The 21,123-nt window shown below is 44.6% G+C and overlaps 1 protein-coding gene across 1 annotated transcript in view; it reads right to left on the bottom strand.

Annotated features, from left to right (window-relative positions):
- Nucleotides 1–19,887, bottom strand: part of LOC126183923 (dystrophin, isoforms A/C/F/G/H-like) — a gene marked incomplete at its 5' end in the record, with an annotated part of 927,096 nt that extends 907,209 nt beyond the window's left edge. The window contains one exon of the mRNA XM_049926269.1: nt 19,822–19,887. Within this exon, the coding sequence (XP_049782226.1) occupies nt 19,822–19,887 (66 nt within the window). The remainder of the gene's footprint in view (nt 1–19,821) is intronic.
- Nucleotides 19,888–21,123: the final 1,236 nt, after the last annotated feature.

The following is a 21,123-nucleotide window of genomic DNA, read 5'->3' as shown; positions in this document are numbered from 1 at the left end:
GGGACTGATGACCACAGATGTTAAGTCCCATAGTGCTCAGAGCCATTTTTTGTAATAGAACAGTTACACTATTTCATCACAAATATTCGGCCACTTGTTAGTGGGCGTTACTATGGGGTGTGTCCATCCATTGCCTTTATGACGGATTGGATTCTGTTGGGGACACTTTGCACGAGGTGTCTGAACTTTTGCGGAGGAGAAACACCCATTCATCCTCGAAAGCGGAAACCAGAGAAGATAGCGAAGTTGGACACTGGGGTTTGTAGCGAAGCCGCCGTTATAACCCATCCCAGAGATATTCCACTGGGTTCAGATTAGAATTCTGGGCAGGCCAGTCCATTTCAAGAATGTTTTGTCCACAAACCATTGCCTCACACATGTTGGTTTATGACTGGGTGCACTGTCAAGCTAATATTTCATATGGAATAAGTCCACAGATACATCAGTGGTTCGAAGACTTCTTAAATACTAGAACACAGTACGTTGTCCTCGGCGGCGAGTGTTAATCAAAGACAAGGGTACCGTCAGAAGTGCCCCAGAGTAATGTGGCAGAACCGCTATTGTTCTCTACATACAGAAATGATTTGGCTGACAGGAAGGGCAGCAGTCTGCGGTTGTTTGCTGACGATGCCGTCGTGTCCGATAAGGTGTCTAACTTGTGTGACTGTAGGAAGACAGAAGACGACTTAGAGAAAATTTCCAGCTGGTGTGATGAATGGCAGCTAGCCCTAAATGTGGAAAAATGTATGTTAATGAGAATGAGTAGGAAGATCAAACCTGTAATGTTCGGATACAATTTACTATTGTCCTACTTGACATCTTCACGTCATTTAAACGGAATACTAGCAGCAATAGGCAGCTGACTAGTGGGGTAAGGATGTCATGTAGAACGAAGCGAAAATTGTATCAAAATGTCAGAAGTAGTCACAATCAATCTGCAGTAGCCCATTACAAACAGTATTGTAAGGTGCTTAAAAATGTTATTAGGAAGGCAAACAGTATGTGGTATGCAAATAGAATAGCTAATTCACAGGATAAAATTAAAACCATATGGTCAGTTGTGAAGGAAGTGTCTGGTCATCAGCACAAGGTCGACGATATAAAGTCAGTTGGTAGTAAAAATATTTCTGTTACTGATAGATCCGATACATGTACAGTATTTAACAATCATTTTCTTAGCATTGCTGTTCAATTAAATAAAAATTTAGTTTCTACAGGGAATCATATAACTTTCCTGGCAAATGCCTTACCGGGATTGTTGTCTGAAATACTCCTCTGTGATACTGACAAGGAGTGGATTGAGTCAATAATTAAATCACTGAAGACTAAGGACTCTCATGGTTATGATGGAGTTCCTAGAGGAATATTAAAGTACTATGATGCACATGTTAGCCCTGTATTTAGCCATATTTGTAATTTTTTCTTTAGTCAGTTTCCTGAACGATTGAAGTACTTAGTAGTAAAGCCGCTTTATAAAAAGGGAGAAAGGGATATTGTAGACAATTTTAGACCTATTTATATGGCATCAGTGTTTGCTGAAGTTATTGAAAAGGCTGTGTGTATAAGAATAATTGATCATTTTATAGCACACGATTTGGTATCAAATGTACAGTTCGGCTTCGAAGTCGTTTAACAACTGAAAACGCTATATTCTCTTTTCGCTGTGAGGTACTGGATGGGTCAAACAAAAGGTTTCGAACGCTAGGCATATTTTCTGACTTAACTAAGGCGTTTGATTGCGTTGATCACAAAATATTGCTCATTGGAACAGTGGTCCCAGATTATGTTCACGGACGAGTCCTGATATACTCTGAACATGTTAGCCCTCGCCGGGTTTTCATCTGGCATGAACCAGGAACCAGATACCAACCCCTTAATGTCCTTGAAAGGGATCTGTATGGATATCGTGGCTTGATGGTGTGGGGTGGGATTATGATTGGTGCACGTACACCCGTGCATGTCTTTAACAGAGGAACTGTAACAGGTTAGGTGTATCGGGACCTTATTTGCACCAGTATGTCCGCCTTTTCAGGGGTGCAGTGGGTCCCACCTTCCTCCTAATGGATGATAACGCACTACCCCACCGAGCTGCCATGGTGGAGTAGTACCTTGAAACAGAAGATATCAGGAGAATGGAGTGGCCTGCCTGTTCTCCACATCTAAACTCCATCGAGCACGTCTGGGATGCTCTCGGTCGAGCTATCGCTGCACATCTTCACACCCCTAGGACACTTCAGGAGCTCCGACAGGCTATGGTGCAAGAATAGGAGGCTATACCCCAGTAGCTGCTCGACCACCTGATCCAGAGTATGCCAACCTGTTCTGCGGCCTGTGTACGTGTGCATGGTGATCATATCCCATATTGATGTCGGGGTACATGCGCAGGAAACAGTGGCGTTTTGTAGCACATGTGTTTCTGGACGGTTTTCTCAACTTATCACCAATACCGTGGACTTACAGATCTGTGTCACGTGTGTTCCCTATGTGCCTATGCTATTAGCACCAGTTTTGTGTAGTGCCACGTTGTGTGGCACCAAATTCTGCAATTATCCTTACTTTATGAGCAGGTGTGTACTTCCCTTACAGAAACACGGGCCAGCAACTCCACCAGGCGGCTTTTAATCTCGTGGTGGGAACTGGTCTTCAATGCAAAAAAGTCACAATATCTTGACAGCTACACTTTAAAAAAACAAATACTGCACAAACTTCACGCAGATCGTGTTAATATAATAGTATTTGGAAAAAGTGAAACACCAACACCGAGAGATGTCATCACAACGAAATTTATTCCACTGATTAGCATTAGAGACGTGTACGTGCACTGTGACTGTGGAAATTCAGTACGGAGTTGCGCCATCACGTGCTGCAGTCTGAGCCGCTAGACGTCGTGGCGTGGAATAAATAAGCGCCTGAATATGCTGCTGGGGAATACTCTGCCACATGGTTTGCAGGCCCGTCCACAACGCATAAACTGTGGTAGACCTGAACGAACAACTTGCCGTCCGGCCATATCCCAGACATGTCCGATGGGCGACTTGTCAGGCGACCGGGCAGACCAGGGAAGCAGTGGTACCCATCATTCTTCGAGCAATGCTTGCACATTCCCCGCCACTCGCGGCTGGACTTTGTCCTGCTGAAATATGGCATTGGCACCCCAAACCATCACACGTGGCGTCCGTCGGCTATGCCGCTCAACAATACGTACTGAGGAGGCAAAGAAACTGGTACACCTGCCTATTACCGTTTAGGGCTCCCGCGAGAACGCAGAAGTGCCGCAAAACGATGTGGCATGGACTCGACTAATGACTGCAGAAGTGCTGGAGGGAGTTGACACCATGAATCCTGCAGGACTGTCCATAAATCCGTAAGAGTATGAGGGGTGGAGGTCTCATCCAAACAGCACGGTTACAAGGCATCCCAGATATACTCATAATATTTATGTCTGACGAGTTTGGTGGCCAGCGAAACTGATTAAACTCAAAAGTGAGTTCCTGGAGCCACTCTGTAACAATTCTGGATGTATGGGGTGTCGCACTGTCCTGCTGGATCCGTCGGAATGCACAATGGACATGAATGGATGCAGCTGATCAGGCAGGATGCTTACGTACGTCTCACTTGTCAGAGTTGTCTCTAGACGTATCAGGGGTCCCATATCACTCCAACTGCACACGTCCCACACCATTACACAGCATCCACCAGCTTGAACAGTCCCTTGCTGACATGCAAGGTCTATGGATTCAAGAGGTTGTCTCCATACCCGCACACGTCCATCCGCTCGAGACAATTTGAAACGAGACTCGTCCGACCAGGAAACATGTTTCTAGTCATTAACAGTCCAATGTCGGCATCGACGGGCCCAGGCGAGGCGTAAAGCTTTGTGTCGTGCAGTCATTAAGGGTACACGAGTGGGCCTTTGGTTCAGAAAGCCCACATCGATGATGTTTCGTCGAATAGTTCTCACGCTGACACTGGTTGATGGCCCAGCACTGAAATCTGCAGCAATGTGCGGAAGGGTTGCACTTCTGTCACGTTGAACGATTCTCTTCAGTCATCGTTGGTCCCATTCTTGCAGGATCATTTTCCGGCCGCAGCGATGTCTAAGTTTTGATGTTTTACCAGATTCCTGATATTCACGGTACACTCCTGAAACGGTCGTATGGGGAAATCCCCACTCCATCGCTAACTCGGAGATATATCCCATCGCTCTCGCGCAGACTATAACTCCACGTTTAACTCACTTAAATCTGGATAATCTGCCATTGTAGCAGCAGTAACCGATCCAACAACTGCGCCAGACACTTGTCTTATATAGGCGTTGCCGACCGTAGTGCCGTACTCTGCTTGTTTACATATCTCTGTATTCGAATACGCGCTCCTATACGAGTTTCTTTGGCGCTTCAGTGTAGTCTGCCGGATTTTGTTCACCATGTTCGCTTCGAAAGCGTAAGTGGCCATCACTGTAGGACAAGCTGAAGCGGGATTCGTTCGAAAACACTGAATTTTGCCACTCAGCGCGCTAGTGGCAGCGTTCACGTGTCCATTGCAGTCTGCAGCGTTTGTGGGTTCCGGTCATGGAAGCCGACGCAATAGCATGCATGCTACCTGTCCAACCCGCAGAAGACGGCGTCGAAGCGTCGGCGCAAACATGTTCACGTCCGTTGCAGAGCTCCAGCTTCGCGCCAACACTGTGGAGGAGCTGTTCTGTCCGTTACGGACAAGCGGACATCTCATCTCATGGTGTGATCACACTGTGTCGGCGCTGTGTACGGCCCTCTTCTCTCTACTGGTTACACATACGCCTCACCGAGACCAATCATTCTGCCCCGTTCGAATGCACTCACATGTCGATATTCCACCCTGTGATGCCGGTGAGTATAGTAGCACTTGGTTACACATTTCTACTTCGTATGACTGCTCCACGCCGTCTGAGCGTTGCGTAACGCTCACCTGTCCGGTCACACAAAAGGGAGCGCTGTTGGTCCTACGTGCATGCCACCCCTGCCAATTAAATCACTTATTATTATTTCGCTGTTCTACACGTCCTCTTATCGTGGCGTGTTGCAGATAATTGATTCAGAGTGTTTCGCTCTTTACAAACAGTAGTGCAGCTCTCCCAACAGAAAGATACCTATTAATACGCTGAACTTAACAACCTAAAGTCACATGATTTCATTAGATATGCTGAATATGTAAACCACGATGTACCTGTGCACAAGACAGTTTCTTAGACACTGTTTTTAACAAGAAAACGGATGAATGCATTCGACAGGTGTCACACTGTGGAGCTCAACGCAGCAATTTCTTTCGTTTCGACCAGTAGCACTTGGTCAGCAGAAGCAGTCACTGAGCGAAGCTTGATGCTTGGATCACGGGGTGGGAGAAAGCATACATCATCAAAGGGGAGGATCTGGAATGTCTGGCCCCGAGGTCACATGAATATCATCGAAAGAACCTTTCAAGTCTTTTTGGAAGTCAAGCAACACATATGAAATGAAAGAGAAATTTTGTACGATAGTGGATGTGTTCAAAAACAAATTTAACGAAAGGCACTTTCAGGGTTTTATAACGGTACTGAGCAATGTCCCATAACATTAAATCTTGCCTTTGTTCAGAAGAATCACAATTTTTATCGGATTAATGAAAGTTACTTCCAGAGGCTGTAGGATGAAACATAGGGTGACACTACCTGTCGTAACTGTCCTTTTTCTCGAAACCGGAGCATGCGAAGTACCGGGTTTTATTAGCACTTTCTCGCGGTATGTCCGGCGGCTCTCTTCGCGTGTTTGCTAGGAATTTTAAAAGCAAAATCGTCATTATCTTATACTGCATTTCTGAGGCGTCCCAGAAAAACCACAAGCAATGCGAACTAATTCTGGTGCACGTATCTCACTCCATTGACCATGGCACATTTTATTTTAAGTAGGCTTTACGTCTGACCTCAAAGACACAAAGAACGCCGGCCCTGGTGACCGAGCGGTTCTAGGTGCTGCAGTCCGGAACCGCGCGACTGCTACGGTCGCAGGGTCGAATCCTGCCTCGAGCATGAATGTGTGTGATGTCCTTAGGTTAGTTAGGTTTAGGTAGTTCTAAGTTCTAGGGGACTGATAACCTCAGATGTTAAGTCCCATAGTGCCCAGAGCCATTTGAACACAATGAACCTAGCAGAACGTGATCAGAACATCTACAGCTACATCTACATGTAATGTGCTCGGCAGAGGGTATGTTTTATAGTGCCATTACTATTTCTTCCCGATCCTTTCAAGGGTATGCTTGTAGACCTCTGTGCAAGCAGATTTAGGTGCCTGCTATCTAAGGAACTCAAGAATATTCGTAATTTTGGCACTGAAAATAATTCACAAAATTTATAAGCAAGTTTTATGTTTCTAGAATATCCTTTCTTCCAGGAGTCCTAGTTCTGCAAGGTTCGCAGGAGAACTTCTGTGAAGTTTGGAAGGTAGGAGACGAGGTACTGGCGGAATTAAAGCTGTGAGGACGGGGCGTGAGTCGTGCTTGGGTAGCTCAGTCGGTAGAGCACTTGCCCGCGAAAGGCAAAGGTCCCGAGTTCGAGTCTCGGTCCGGCACACAATTTTAATCTGCCAGGAAATTTCAAGTTTTATGTTAATTTATGCTTTGTTTTGAACGAACTGTGCAGTCAACTTGGTTTTTTAAGAAACTTTCTGATAATGTCTGAATACCAATAATTTCCTGACTCTACGGAGAATCAACTATTCCTAAAAAAAAAATAACCATGTACGGAGAATCAACTATTCCTAAAAACAATAACTATGTATGCATTCCACACAGTCGGTTCACTGGTTTAACTGTGTCGTTCTTTTTTTCCAATTAACAATACTCAAGGAGATTATTTGCAATTTATATGTTTTGGTTTCTGGTTACTTTTAGAAGGGAAAGATAATACATTTATTCATGATTCCGTCCTTATGTTTTATTCATTCCTTTAGTGCTAGAAATATTGTTTTGAGGTATTATCAGATCGGTCAAAGTACCACACAATTTCCAGTAAAAATAATGTTAATGTTATGAGAACACTATTCAATGAATACAGTACGATTTTTCGCACTAGCTGTTCTGCTGTTGGTATCTTTTCCACCGCTTTCCAACAGGCTCATGGCGATGCGAGACACACATTCGTCCTTGATGGTTTGCCAAAGATACATTTTATCCGACAAAGCTTGGACGAACAGTTTTCGAGAAAAGAAGGCTAATACTGTTGTATCCACGGACCCGACCAACCAACCAACCAACCAACCAACTCGCGCACGCGCGCCCTGACCGTGACATCGCTGGCCACAGTTCCTGTCGCGGCCGTCGGCGTCTCAGGGCGTAACCGCCGACGGAAGAGGTCGCGCCATGGCTGAGCTCGGGTCCGCAGCGCCCTCTGCCTTTTGCATATAAGGACGAGCGCTGGCCCCGAGACGGACAATCTATTGTCTATTGCTAGCCTTTCGTGGAGTTTATAGCGGAGCCATTGCAGTGTGATATTAGCTATTGTATTCGACTAGGCTCAGTACACGGATTACTATTGGATATTACTTGGACTCGTATTGCTGGCGCACGTTTCGTCAGAAATAAAGATAAGTTATCTCTTCATTCTAGCCTGGCGCAATTCTTGTCATTAATTATTTTTCGGCAGACAAACATAGCTACATCCTGATCACTACCCACGATTTATACAATTTGTGGTGGCTGCCCCAAAAGTACCTCCGAGGACCTTGGGTTTGGGAGCCGTCACAAAAAATATAATAAGCATGAGATACTGTATTCCAAGCATGGTAACGCTCGAAACAATTTTAAGAAGTATGAATGTCTTTATACTTAAGATTGGTTTTCAATTAGAACTCTTCAGACTGGTGAAAAACTCATGTTTTCTTTCTGGGTGCGTACTAGGAATACATTTGGCCATGTAGCTGCTAGACAGGATCAAAAACGAGTGTCAGAAGATCTCCCAAGTGACAGGTCAGACGAGTAGCTCATTAGTTACTGCGGAACGGGACTTCGAAACAGAAGAAGATAGAATATCCTGAAACTCCTTTCAACTAGAAGAAACTGTCATCCTGTCAGAACAAACAAGGTTGAGGTTTCATATTACGTGCAAGTGAAACACACAAAACATTTGAACCTGCAACTAACAAGGGGAGCCCACGACGTTGGGCTCGCAGACTTACTTCAAACTTTGTACACATTCAGTAGGCCATTAAAACGACATAATGTGCAAGTAATAAGTTGCACTACTCTGGCAATTCCTCGAAAATAGCGAGATAAGTTTTATGTGTGAATTACGTGGCTTATGTTTCTGTGCGTAGGTGCCAGACGTCAGAGTTCGTGCCGCGCGGGATAAGCCGAGCGGTCTAAAGGTACGTTGTCCAAGACGCGACGCACACTAGCGACTGCGACGGGTCGCTACGTGACGTCAGAAGTTGCTTGCTGGCGCATGCGCAGTTCGAGTTTGGGATGCGACGCGCGGCTGTTGCGACAGCTGCCGCAGCACTGCACCTGTGAGCAGTGTTGCGACGGGAGTCGCACGACACAAAGACGTACGGCTGCCAGAAAGATGTCGAGCCAGTCAAGGAAAACTGAAATGAGCCACCCACAGGATGTGATGCTCTGTGAGCTGGTCTCGCGACATCCTTGCCTTTACGATTTGAAGAACCCTAAATATAGAGACACTATGTTCAGAGACAGAATTTGCGAAGAAATTGGTGCACAGTTGAAACTGGCAGGTGAGTGAAATATATAATATTTTCCCATTAATGCAAATTTTTCAGGCCTGTTATGAAAATCAGTATAATCCATGCAGATGTAGAATTAGAATGATGAAAATGAACTTGAAGGTCAATTTTCGCATTACTCTTTTTTGTGACGATAAAAATTGAAAACGTCAAGTACATTATAAAATGAACAATCTAAAGAACAACGAGAAAGTTACATTTTACAATACCTTCACTTTGAAAGTAAACGGTAGATTGGTGTCTTGATGATACCTTCTAGTTGTGAAAAACCACCACCAGATTGTTGTACAGCTTTCTGTAATCAATAGATGCTCGTTTTTGAGGAAGGCGTTTCTCAACAGATTGCGCAAACAGTATGCTGCAATAAGTAATTTGTCACATTCGCTTCAATTCATTGGCAGAAGATGGTGCTCAAAAAAATTGTGCCAAAAGTGCACTACTGTTTTACAAGGCCCTTCTGGTCTGACACAGTTCACAATTGAAATTCGTCTTTTGTAAATCCTGGAGTCATCTTTTGAGTGCAGCTTGGCAAGATTAAATGTTCATGTCATCCATAACGATGTATGCTGTCAGAATATAAGAATATGGAAGTTCATTTGGATGGGAATAAAGACTCAGTCGGCTATGAAAGTTGCCTTAGCTTGTTCCAAAAGTTTCTGCATGGGAGAAACTGACAAGTATAATTTGGGGAAATTTTGTGAACAAGCACGGACATTATTTCTTCCACATTTCTGCCAGTGTATACTGTAGACGTTCAGAATGAAAATTCTAGAGATGTTTAAGGTGTAACCCTATCTTGTTGTCAGGAACTTGAAACAATGCAATGACGCAAGCGTGCAGTTATTGTTAGTAAACTTATCTTTCATTGGAATTTTAGGTGAAATGTGCAAAAACAGATGGAGGAATATTCGGGACTCGTATCAGAGAAATAAACGAGAAAGAAAGCTTGGAACAGGTTCAGATGCCTCAGCAAAACCACGAAAATGGGTTCTGCTTGATCACTTGGGTTTAAGAAACCTACATTTCGTGGCATTTTAAATGAAATTGTCAAGAGCATATGGAGAAATATTAGTAACTCATACCGGAGAAATATGACATAAAATGGTTTCATTAGGTCCAAATGTGTCAGCGAAACAAAACAAATGCATTCTCTATCGTGTGATGACCACACGATTCTCGTTGCGCGTCGATAGAACTGGCGGCTAGTCGCGACGCTCCCGGAGATATATGAGCCCAAATCTCGGTAACGGAGTTCGATATCATTCTGATCTCAACTTTAAAAATAATTTCAATATGTTAGCTTCTTTTCATCGGTAACGATGTATGACCTAACGTAAACCATACGTAAAGTAGCCAGCGACCACATTTTTCACTGTACACAATTCAAATTTTATGCAGTAGGTTACTTGTAAATTAAGTATCGGGATAACTGTGACGAATATCGGAAAAATAGACACCTCATTATCAAGCTGTGATGTGAAACTGTAAGATACGCAAACATCAATTTTTTGTGCCTTTTACTTTCCTCACAATTGATAGAGAAGTAATATACAGCGAAACAAACACGCAAAACCGGAAGAGATACTTTTCAATTTTTTAAAGTAAAAGGAGAATCTGTATCGAAAAACTAACTCTGGGAGCCGATGTAACATTGTTGCATTAACATACAGTATTTTTTACAGCAAGAAAATCGGAATTCTTATTTTTCTTATGTATTTGAATCCGCCGCCGCCGGCCGCAGCTTGGGAAACGGCGACGACTCCAGTCGTCTTGCGGCCGTGTCGCCGTCTGCCAGGGTGGGAAAAGAGGAGGGGGCAGCGTCGCAGTCGCAGCCAACTGTCGCGTCTTGCACAACGTAACTTAAGGCGCTGCAGTCATGGACTGTGCGGCTGGTCCCGGCGGAGGTTCGAATGCTCCCTCGGGCATGGGTGTGTGTGTTGTCCTTAGGGTAATTTAGGTTAAGTAGTGTGTAAGCTTAGGGACTAGTGACCTTAGCAGTTGAGTCCCATTAGATTTCACACACATCTGAACATTTTTTCTCAGAGTTCGTGATGGTCAAGCCATTAGCGTTAGAGCTTCGTAGGACGAACGTGTATGAGGTGACGGTTCGTCTCCCGATCATACTTAATATTAATCTTTTTTTCGTCACTGATCATATTATTTAATTTGTATGTGACTAGAGAGATAATGTAAGTGGATTTGAATGAAGTTTCAATTCATGTTTTCCATGTATGACAAATACTATCGTGTAACGTGTGATGTCAAGAGGACATTGGACGAGAAACTGTACATTACTCTTGTGGTCTGAGACATTATGATTTACAATATTACTGATTAGGAATAACATCATTCGCATCTTTATTTATGAGGTTTGACTTCGGTTTCCAAAGTCTGTCCCTCCTCCTCGAAAATTTAATTACAAATAGTAAATGGTCAAATAACATATCAAATTCACTACAACTTTATGAAAAATGAACCTCTCAAACGTCACAGAAATTAAATAATGAGACCAGTTATGAAAAAAATATAGATTAAAAAATAAGTGTTATCAGGATTCGAACAGTCGTCTTGTCGACGACCCTCGTGCAACGCGTGAACGCTAATCACTTGGCCAGAACAACTTCTTGCGGCCAGCTTCTTCGCACTGATACATCAGTTGCATAATAGACGCGTAAACCTTGTCTTGCGATTTTCTCGCAGTTATCAGAGTAGTGCACCTTACTACCTGTACACCTTGTTTTTTATTGGCCTACTAAAGGTGTACAAAGTCTGAAATAGATCCGTGTTCCCAACGTCGTGGTCTCCCCTTGTAAGACATAATCAATAGGTGCGTCTCACAAATGAATATATATATGGGGTACGAAGTTATAAATTCAACTTTTCTAGCTGACACGCCAGGACTACGTCGCACAAACCTGTTACTAAGTAAGCAGCAGCTTAACCAGCAGCAGACACGCCTTCGTAAAGCTCTGAGGTCCGTGGCGCGTCAGCAGGAAATTGTACAGACGTCAGCTCCTATACCTGCATTAGCCTAAATAGTAGCAGTTAGAAAGTCGAGGTCAGACACACACTAGCGGCATGTTAATTCGGGTAGAGAAGAGAGACGTTTCGAAATGACTGGGGTGGTCAGGTGGTCGAGCCGGTGAGGTATTGCTTCACCTACAGACTGCGGCCAGAGTGACCAGCGTGGATAATGGCGGCGCTGCCGGTGGTGAGGGCTCGACCTCACGACAGATTATAGCTCACCCGCAATTGAAAGCCCTAATAATCAGATGTGTAAGACCAGAACACAAGAGAAGCCTTACTTTAGTCTGGAAAGAAGCCGTCAATCCTAGAAAGCGTATGACCTGTTTGATTCCCGTCAATTCTTGGAGAGAACGGAAAAATCTCGGAATATGTTTGTCCAGCTGTTACAGCAGTGTGGATTCTACCTATAAGTCACGATCTGCCAGAGTCCCCATGTGATCCAACACACTGACCACGGATCTGAAGGAGATAAGACGACACATGTGATATTCGCTGATCTAACATATGACACAGTTACACGTGGTAAGTTGGTTGGGAACATACATTATGTCATAAAAAGAATCAGGACGCCTCCAGAAACATTCATTTTTCATATTAGGTGCATTGTGCTGCCACCTACTGCCAGGTACTCCATATCAGCAACCTCAGTAGTCATTAGACATCGTGAGAGAGCAGAATGGGGCGCTCCGCAAAACTCACGGACTTCGAACGTGGTCAGGTGATTGGGTGTCACTTGTGCCGTACGTCGGTACGTGGAATTTCCATACTCCTAAACATCCCTAGGTCCACTGTTTCCGATGTATTGGTGAAGTGGAAACGTGAAGGGACACGTACAGCACAAAAGCGTACAGGCCAACCGCGTGTGTTGACTGTCAGAGATGCCGACAGTTGAAGAGGGTCGTAATATGTAATAGGAAAATGTCTATCAAGACCACCAACAGGATCCACTCCGAGTACTATGACAGTTAGGTAGGAGGTACGAAAACTTGGATTTCATGGTTGAGAGGCTGCTCATAAGCCACACATTAGGCGAGTAAATGCCAAACGACGTCTCACTTGATGTAAGGAGCGTAAACATTGGACGATTGAACGGTGAAAGAACGTTGTGTGGAGTGACGAATCACGGTATACAATGTGGCGACCCGATGGCAGGGTGTGGATATGGCGAATGCCCGGTGAACGTCATCTGCGAGCGTGTGTAGTGGCAACAGTAAAATTCGGGGGCGGTGGTGTTATGATGTAGTCGTGTTTCTCATGGAGAGGGGTTTGTTGTTTTGCGTGGCGCTATCACAGCACAGGCCTACATTGAAGTTTGAAGCACCTTCTTGCTTCCCACTGTTGAAGAGCAATTCGGGGATGGTGATTTGCATCTTTCAACGCGTTCGAGCACCTGTTCATAATGCACGGCCTGTGGCGGAGTGGTTACACGATAATAACATCCCTCTAATTGTCTAGCCTGCACAGAGTCCTGACCTGAATCCTATAGCACACCTTTGGGATGTTTTGGAACGTCGACTTCGTGCCGGGCCTCACCCATCGACAGCGATACCTCTCCTCACTGCAGCACTCCGTGAAGAAGGGGCTGCCATTCCCCAAGAAACCTTCCAGCACCTGATTGAACGTATGCCTGCGAGAGTGGAAGCATTCACCAAGGTTGAGGGTGGGCCAACACCATATCTAATTTCAGCATTACCGATGGAGGGCGTCACGAATCCTTAAGTCATTTTCAGCCAGTTGTCCGGATACTTTTGATCATATAGTGTATATACTACTGAATAGATTACGACTTGACAAATATCCTATGTGTGTTGCACATTAAGCTCCGAACAATATGTATCTCTTAGAGCAATGAGATGGCCATGTTAACGCATAAAATTTGCAAGAACGAAGTTAAGAATCTTTCATCTACGCGAATGACACAGCACTCGTTCGACATGCTACAACTTTGGTGGTAACGGAAATGAAACACTAAACAGAACTCAATGATCTGGAAAATTATTATAATACGAACCGCTCAAAGAATAACTGAGACATTGCTGAGCACAGCGGTAAGTCACCGAACTCGCATTCGGGAGAACGGTGAATGAAATCTTCGTCCAGCCATCCATGTAAGCGTTTTCCATGATTTCCCTAAATCATTTAGGGCAAACGCCGGAATGGTTTCTCTGGAAGAGCAGGAACAATTAACTTCACCGATACGAACGTGTGCTCCGTCTCTAATGACCTCTTCATTGACAGAGCTTTAAACCTTAATCTTCTTTCTTTCCAATCAATCGTGACATAACCCACCTGCGTGTTACACCTGTGCTTCTGCAAAAGTGAAATAGACCCATATACCTTTGAGAAAATCTTGTACCCTCACAAGGTTAACGAATACGCTCAAAATACTATCTTCCACAAATGTACTACATTAATGTTAATGGAAATTGCAGCACTCAAAGAATGACATGAAATAATGCGTACTCTGAGGATGCAGATAACAGTGTGCCGGCAAACAGTGGTTACAGCTGCAAAGAGACGGCGTACATATACGCAACAGAAGAGAGCTCTTTGTGCAGTTGGACAGGCCAATAGCACGCTGAGCTCATTCAGTGTTGAGCCGTGAAGCGAAACAGAAACTAACAACCAACTGCAGTATGCCTCGTTGACGTCAAATGCTGCAACATCCGTGTGTGTGAATTCAAACACAGCACAATGTTCGGCCATTAACTGACATTTCAGATCACGAACTGCACACTGCTATAACAGTAATGCGCGTGTAAAACCGACGGATATAAGACTGCCGTCATAACCAGCTACTAGCGCATACTGGATCTTACTAAGTGAGCACAGTCATCATTCTGCATGCTCGTAGTGATCCATACAGCCGCGTCCAGTGTTCGCTAGATGCTGAAACACCGCCGTTCATGTGGACCTGTTTGACAAGTCTACGCCATCTGCTACGAGCAGGTCCGCAGCTCGTGGTCGTGCGGTAGCGTTCTCGCTTCCCACGCCCGGGTTCCCGGGTTCGATTCCCGGCGGGGTTAGGGATTTTCTCTGCCTCGTGATGACTGGGTGTTGTGTGATGTCCTTAGGTTAGTTAGGTTTAAGTAGTTCTAAGTTCTAGGGGACTGATGACCATAGATGTTAAGTCCCATAGTGCTCAGAGCCATTTGAACCATTTTTTGTTACGAGCAGGACTGGTGGCATACCCGCCATCGCTTGCGATTTCTCGGTGGGTGACATCAGCCACAACCGTGCTGTTCTATCAGTTGCCGCACTCTGCAGAGGCCTGTGCCTTGACAGTACCGGAGCTTGAAGGCTTGGGCATGCCACAGCTAAGTAACATCTGCAGTCAGTCGTAATCATGCATCGTTAGGCAAGTAATGCATCGGTCAACATCATTTCTGTCACAAAAAATGCAAATGTGTTTTTAGCACATATACGGGCACTGTATCCAAGAAATTGAATTCAGTTTCTGTTTACAGAGTTCAGTTTACTTGACACTAACATCCATCCATCGTAATCATTGGAAACTTTGCGCTCTGATTATTCTCAGGCGGCCTTAATCTAATTATTCTGCAGGTAAAATTGTTCGGAAACTATCGCATTATGTGCTAGGAATCCTCATACGAGCGTTGGAACTTAAATAGTGACAACTATTTATTCACAAACGATACAAAAGAGTTACATGTTTGCCCCTGTTACTGTCCTTCAAAGTAGTCACCATCGTTGTTTAGAACTCGTTGCCAGCGATGTGGAAGGTGTAGTATACCGTTAACAGAGCCTGTTCTGTTGATGGTGCGATTGGAGCGCTCTACTGCCTGCCGAATCTCTGGAACAGTTCTGAAGCGAATGCCACGAAGTGGTTCCTTCATCTTCGGAATCAAATCAACGTCACAAGGAGTTAAGTCCGAGGAGTATGGTGGATGGTACAGTACTCCCCAGTCCCATCGACCGAACAGAGCAGCCACACCTTGCGCTGTATGCGTCCGCGCATTGTCGTGCAAAATTATGGTGGGTTGCGCAGAAAGTGTCGCCGCTTCTTTCGCAAAGCTTGTCGCAGATGACGCTCCAAAAACGAACAGTAATACTGTGCACTGAAGGTCTGCCGTGGAGGCACGTAATGCGTTAGGATAACACCATCACAGTTGTACACGAGAATCACCATAACTTTACACCGCTCCATTCGCGCAATCAACAGAACAGGCTCTGCTAACGGTATACTACGCCATCCACATAGCTGGCAACGGGTTCTACAAAACGCTGGTGACTACTTTGAAGGACAGGTGCAAACATGTAACTCTTTTGTATCGGTTGTGAACAAATAGTTGTCACTATGTAAGTTCCAACCCTCATAAATAACGCTCAGTTCGGAAATCCACCTCCGGAAAATGATGGACTTTTAGCAAGATTTCTGATCATTCTTGCTTAAATGCCTTGCACATGTGTAGGTAGCACAACTACGTTTTTTATTTCTGCGGAGGATCAAGTGTAATATGAAAATTTAAGCATTTTAGAAAGAAATGCTACGAGCTTCAGAAAAGAAATGGGTCACTACTAATAGGTAGGTTAAAAGGATCATGTTTCCCATTCTTTTCTCTTTCCACTGAAACAGAATGACCTGTAAAGCAAAACGAAAACCGAGCGATAGCTACGGGTAACAGTGACTCCTAAGAATGTGACAGTAAGGAAGTGAATACAGTGACAAATACGCAGAAGAAAGAAAGGTATGCAAATGCTGACACAGTACTTCTAAACTGCTGTTGTCGAGAGAGATAGATAGGGCCCAGACAGATAAGAACATGCCAGTACTGCCAGATTGAAGAATTAAGATTATTAAATGCTATAGATGACGATGAAAAGAACAGAGATGAGTAGCGTGGTGTCACCGCAAGGCACCACACTTGTTAGGTTGTAGGCTTCAAATCGGCCGCGGTCCGTCAGTACACATCGGACCCGCAAGTCGCCACTGTCGACGCTAGCAGACCGAGCGCCGCCACTCGGCTGGTCTTACGAGACAAGCTACAGCACTGGCCAGTTCTACAGCCGACTTTAATAGGAATGGTTCACTTGTTATAGCTTCAGAGATCTCATCTGCAGATACGCCATTTAGCATAGCCTTCAGCTAAGTCAGTAGCTGCGACCTAGCCAAGCGCCACATACAGTTTATGCATCGACGATTGATCTACAGGGTGTTACAAAAAGGTACGGCCAAATTTTCAGGAAACATTCCTCACACACAAATAAAGAAAAGATGTTATGTGGACATGTGTCCGGAAACGCTTAATTTCCATGTTAGAGCTCATTTTAGTTTCGTCAGTATGTACTGTACTTCCTCGATTCACCGCCAGCTGGCCCAATTGAAGGAAGGTAATGTTGACTTCGGTGCTTGTGCTGACATGCGACTCATTGCTCTACAGTACTAGCATCAAGCACTTTAGTACGTAGCATCAACAGGTTAGTGTTCATCACGAACGTGGTTTTGTAGTCAGTGCAATGTTTACAAATGCGGAGTTGGCAGATGCCCATTTTATGTATGGATTAGCACGGGGCAAAGCCGTGGCGCGGTACGTTTGTATCGAGACATATTTCCAGAACGAAGGTGTCCCGACAGGAAGACGTTCGAAGCAATTGATCGGCGTCTTAGGAACATTCCAGCCTATGACTCGTGACTGGGGAAGACCTATCAGCAGCTGATTGGCCTCCCCGGGTACACTTCTGCCAATGATTCATCCAACAATGTGTCAATCCTCATATCAGAGCAAATGTTCTCTTTACGGATGAGGCTTCATTCCAACGTGATCAAATTGTAAATTTTCACTATCAACATGTGTGGGCTGACGAGAATCCGTACGCAATTGTGCAAACACGTCATCAACACAGATTTTCTGTGAACGTTTGGGCAAGCATTGTTGGTGATGTCTTTATTGGGCCCCATGTTCTTCCACCTACGCTCAATGGAGCACGTTATCATGATTTCATACGGGATACTCTACCTGTGCTGCTAGAACATGTGCCTTTACAAGTGCGACACAACATGTGGTTCATGCACGATGGAGCTCCTGCACATTTCAGTCGAAGTGTTCGTACGCTTCTCAACAACAGACTCGGTGGCCGATGGATTGGTAGAGGCGGACCAATTCGATGGCCTCCACGCTCTCCTGACCTCAACCCTCTTGACTTTCATTTATGGGGGCATTTGAAAGCTCTTGTCTACGCAACCCGGTACCAAATGTAGAGACTCTTCGTGCTCGTATTGTGGACGGCTGTGATACAATACGCCGTTCTCCAGGGCTGCATCAGCGCATCAGGGATTCCATGCGACGGAGGGTGGATGCATGTATCCTCGCTAACGGAGGACATTTTGAACATTTCCTGTAACAAAGTGTTTGAAGTCACGCTGGCACGTTCTGTTGCTGTGTGTTTCCATTCCATGATTAATGTGATTTGAAGAGAAGTAATAAAATGAGCTCTAACATGGAAAGTAAGCGTTTCCGGACACATGTCGACATAACATATTTTCTTTCTTTGTGTGTGAGGAATGTTTCCTGAAAGTTTGGCCGTACCTTTTTGTAACACCCTGTATATGTGTGAGGCAATCAGAATTGTAAAGAAGTATTCGCAGTTCATTCTATAACTGCACTTGTATTATTGTACAAAGCCAAGATCGACGTTCACAGCTGATAGTGAATTGACCCACGAAATATCAGAAAATATTGACGAAATGGGTCGATGAAGGAGGAACAAGTGAGATGTCGCAGTGGTTGAAGTTCTCCAGGAAACACATGACAACTGGTGGCGCAACCTGCAAAATGCGCAATGCATGGATATGATTCCTTATGCACATATCGTGGCCCTCTTTGGTTCCACGCCACTAAGTTCATCTTCTACACCCTGCCGAACAGAGCTCCAAGTAAAACACCTGGAGGTCGTCACACTCGGAGTTGCTGCTGGGCCCAACATACCGTGTACAACACGGAAGGCACTGAACATGCAGGGTACTCGAGTGCTCCCGCGCCTGAAATTGTGACTCACGAGAGAAGAAAGAAGACTACGGTTTAGCGTCCGGCAGAGGTGCGCAGTGGCAAGGCACTGGACTCGTATTCTGGAGGAGTGGCCTTCAAATCCCTGGCAGATGATCTCGTTGTAGGGTTTCAGGAATCTGCCTTCACCACTTTAATGCACTAATGGGTGCTCTGAAAAGGACGCGGCCATTTCCGATCTCCATCCGAGACCAATTTCAGCTTGTGTCTCACCTGTAAATATCTCGTCACTGTCGAGGCGTCACATTCTTATCTTCCTTCTTTTTTATTTTCTAACAAATAGCAACTAAAATGTTATCCGGACAGAGTATTAAAGACATTTCTCGAAGATGGAACGGTTGGTTGGTTGGTTGTTTGGGGAAGGAGACCAGACAGCGTGGTCATCGGTCTCATCGGATTAGGGAAGGAAGTCGGCCGTGCCCTTTCAGAGGACCCATCCCAGCATTTGCCTGGAGTGATTTAGGGAAATCACGGAAAACCTAAATAAGGATGGCCGGACGCGGGATTGAACCGTCGTCCTCCCGAATGCGAGTCCAGTGTCTAACCACTTGGAACGGTTGCAGCAGAGTGGTGTAGCCAAGTAAAAGACAGTGGAAGACTAGACAGACGATGGAGGCGAAGAGCACAGGCAACTACGGAACGCTGACAGCTGAGATAATATGATATAAAAACAGCCATCTGCGGTAGTTTCGACTATAAAACAGCAAGACTTGAACAAGAAACTGACAAGTAAGGCATGGGCACAATGAAAACAGCTCTTCCGACACTAATTGTGAGAAAATCAGTAATAGTAACTGTAGCCTTTAATTTTCAATTATTCATGTAGAGTAGAAACTGGAAATACTCGCTGATTTATACACTAGCACCTGCGTTTGCTATTAACAGTCAGCGATAAATAAGTTAAATTTTCACACTCAGTCAGATCATTTGGACAATGTTGTGCATAAAAAAGAACAAATTCCTGCTTGAAACCGCTCAACTGCTTGTGATAGATGAACATACTTTCACAGTAGACTCACCTTTATCAATTGTGAGTTGATCCATTTGGCAAATGTCTTTTTCTGTACATCTTCACGTTCATCTGAAACAAATGTAAAACAGGCAAATTAGTAACTAGCTTTCAGCGTACGAATACTGAAAATAACAAAGCGCCGCAAAAATTAAGGTATCAAGTACGGCGACTTTGTCGGTAGCAACTTAAGAAATTTGTAAGTTCGTATTGATGTAGAAAAATTCATTTGTCTCTCCGGGAGTTTCACCAACATTACTTGGGTTTCTTTCTCAGAAATCCATTAATCACAGTCCTCGAAGAGGGGACATCTACAACTGAGAAAGTAACAGACAGATTTTTTATCTCGTGTATCTAGATTAATAATTAACTTCAGTCCAATTTTGTATTTGCAAACCGCACGCTTGAGTTTACGCACAATTTTCTTCTTCACATGTAACAAAAGAAAGAGAAAATTGTGCAGAATCACTTCAGCATAGAATGAGTAACAACAGAACTGAAAATATGATTAATTTTATTACCTATCTACATTTCGAGTGTTTTTTAAAACGATACCACCAATGATAATGGCAAAATTCTCGCTATAGCTAGATTTATGTTTCCGTTAGTCAAACCAAGCGCCGGTGGCACTAAATTGAGGAGAATGTATACATAAATTCTGTCTTCCGCCACAAAAATCTGTTTTAAATTACGCACGATGACATGTCGAACTTTACAGATTTCCAGAGTTTTCCACGTAGAATGCAAGCGCTGCCGGCCGGTGTGGCCGAGCGGTTCTAGGCGCTTCAGTCTGGAACCGCGTGACCGCTACGGTCGCAGGTTCGAATCCTGGCTCGGGCGTGGATGTGTGTGATGTCCTTAGGTTAGTTAGGTTTAAGTTGTTCTAAGTTCTAGGTGACTGATGACCTCAGAAGTTAAGTCTCATAGTGCTCAGAGCCATTTGAACCATTTTTTGCGGGTATGTGAGAGTTACGTCGTATGTGTGTTTGTGGCGTTTAGGTTAATGCAACGGATGCGTGTGCAGTGCAGTGTGATATTTTTGTTGGCTGATGATGATGGAGAGAAGGAAGAAAGTGAAACTCTATGCCGGCATATACCCTACTCCTCTCGAATAGCACCACGGACGCCGCCGAGCTTATTGTCCCCTATCGACGGACAGATCACGATCAACAGAGTCACATGCCCTCGCTTCACGAGATACTGTGGAGAGACTAGGAACTGAATCCAAGGCAATGGTGCAGGAACCGGTGGCCAGGAACTTCACGCCACCACCTCTCCTCCCCTTGTTGGCCAAATAGTGGCATTGAAAATT

The sequence above is a fragment of the Schistocerca cancellata genome, chromosome 4 (genome assembly GCF_023864275.1).
Source record: "Schistocerca cancellata isolate TAMUIC-IGC-003103 chromosome 4, iqSchCanc2.1, whole genome shotgun sequence".
In the NCBI taxonomy this organism is placed as follows: domain Eukaryota; kingdom Metazoa; phylum Arthropoda; class Insecta; order Orthoptera; family Acrididae; genus Schistocerca; species Schistocerca cancellata.
The sequence above is the reverse complement of the archived record's forward strand: the minus strand, read 5'-3'. Positions and strand labels throughout refer to the sequence as shown.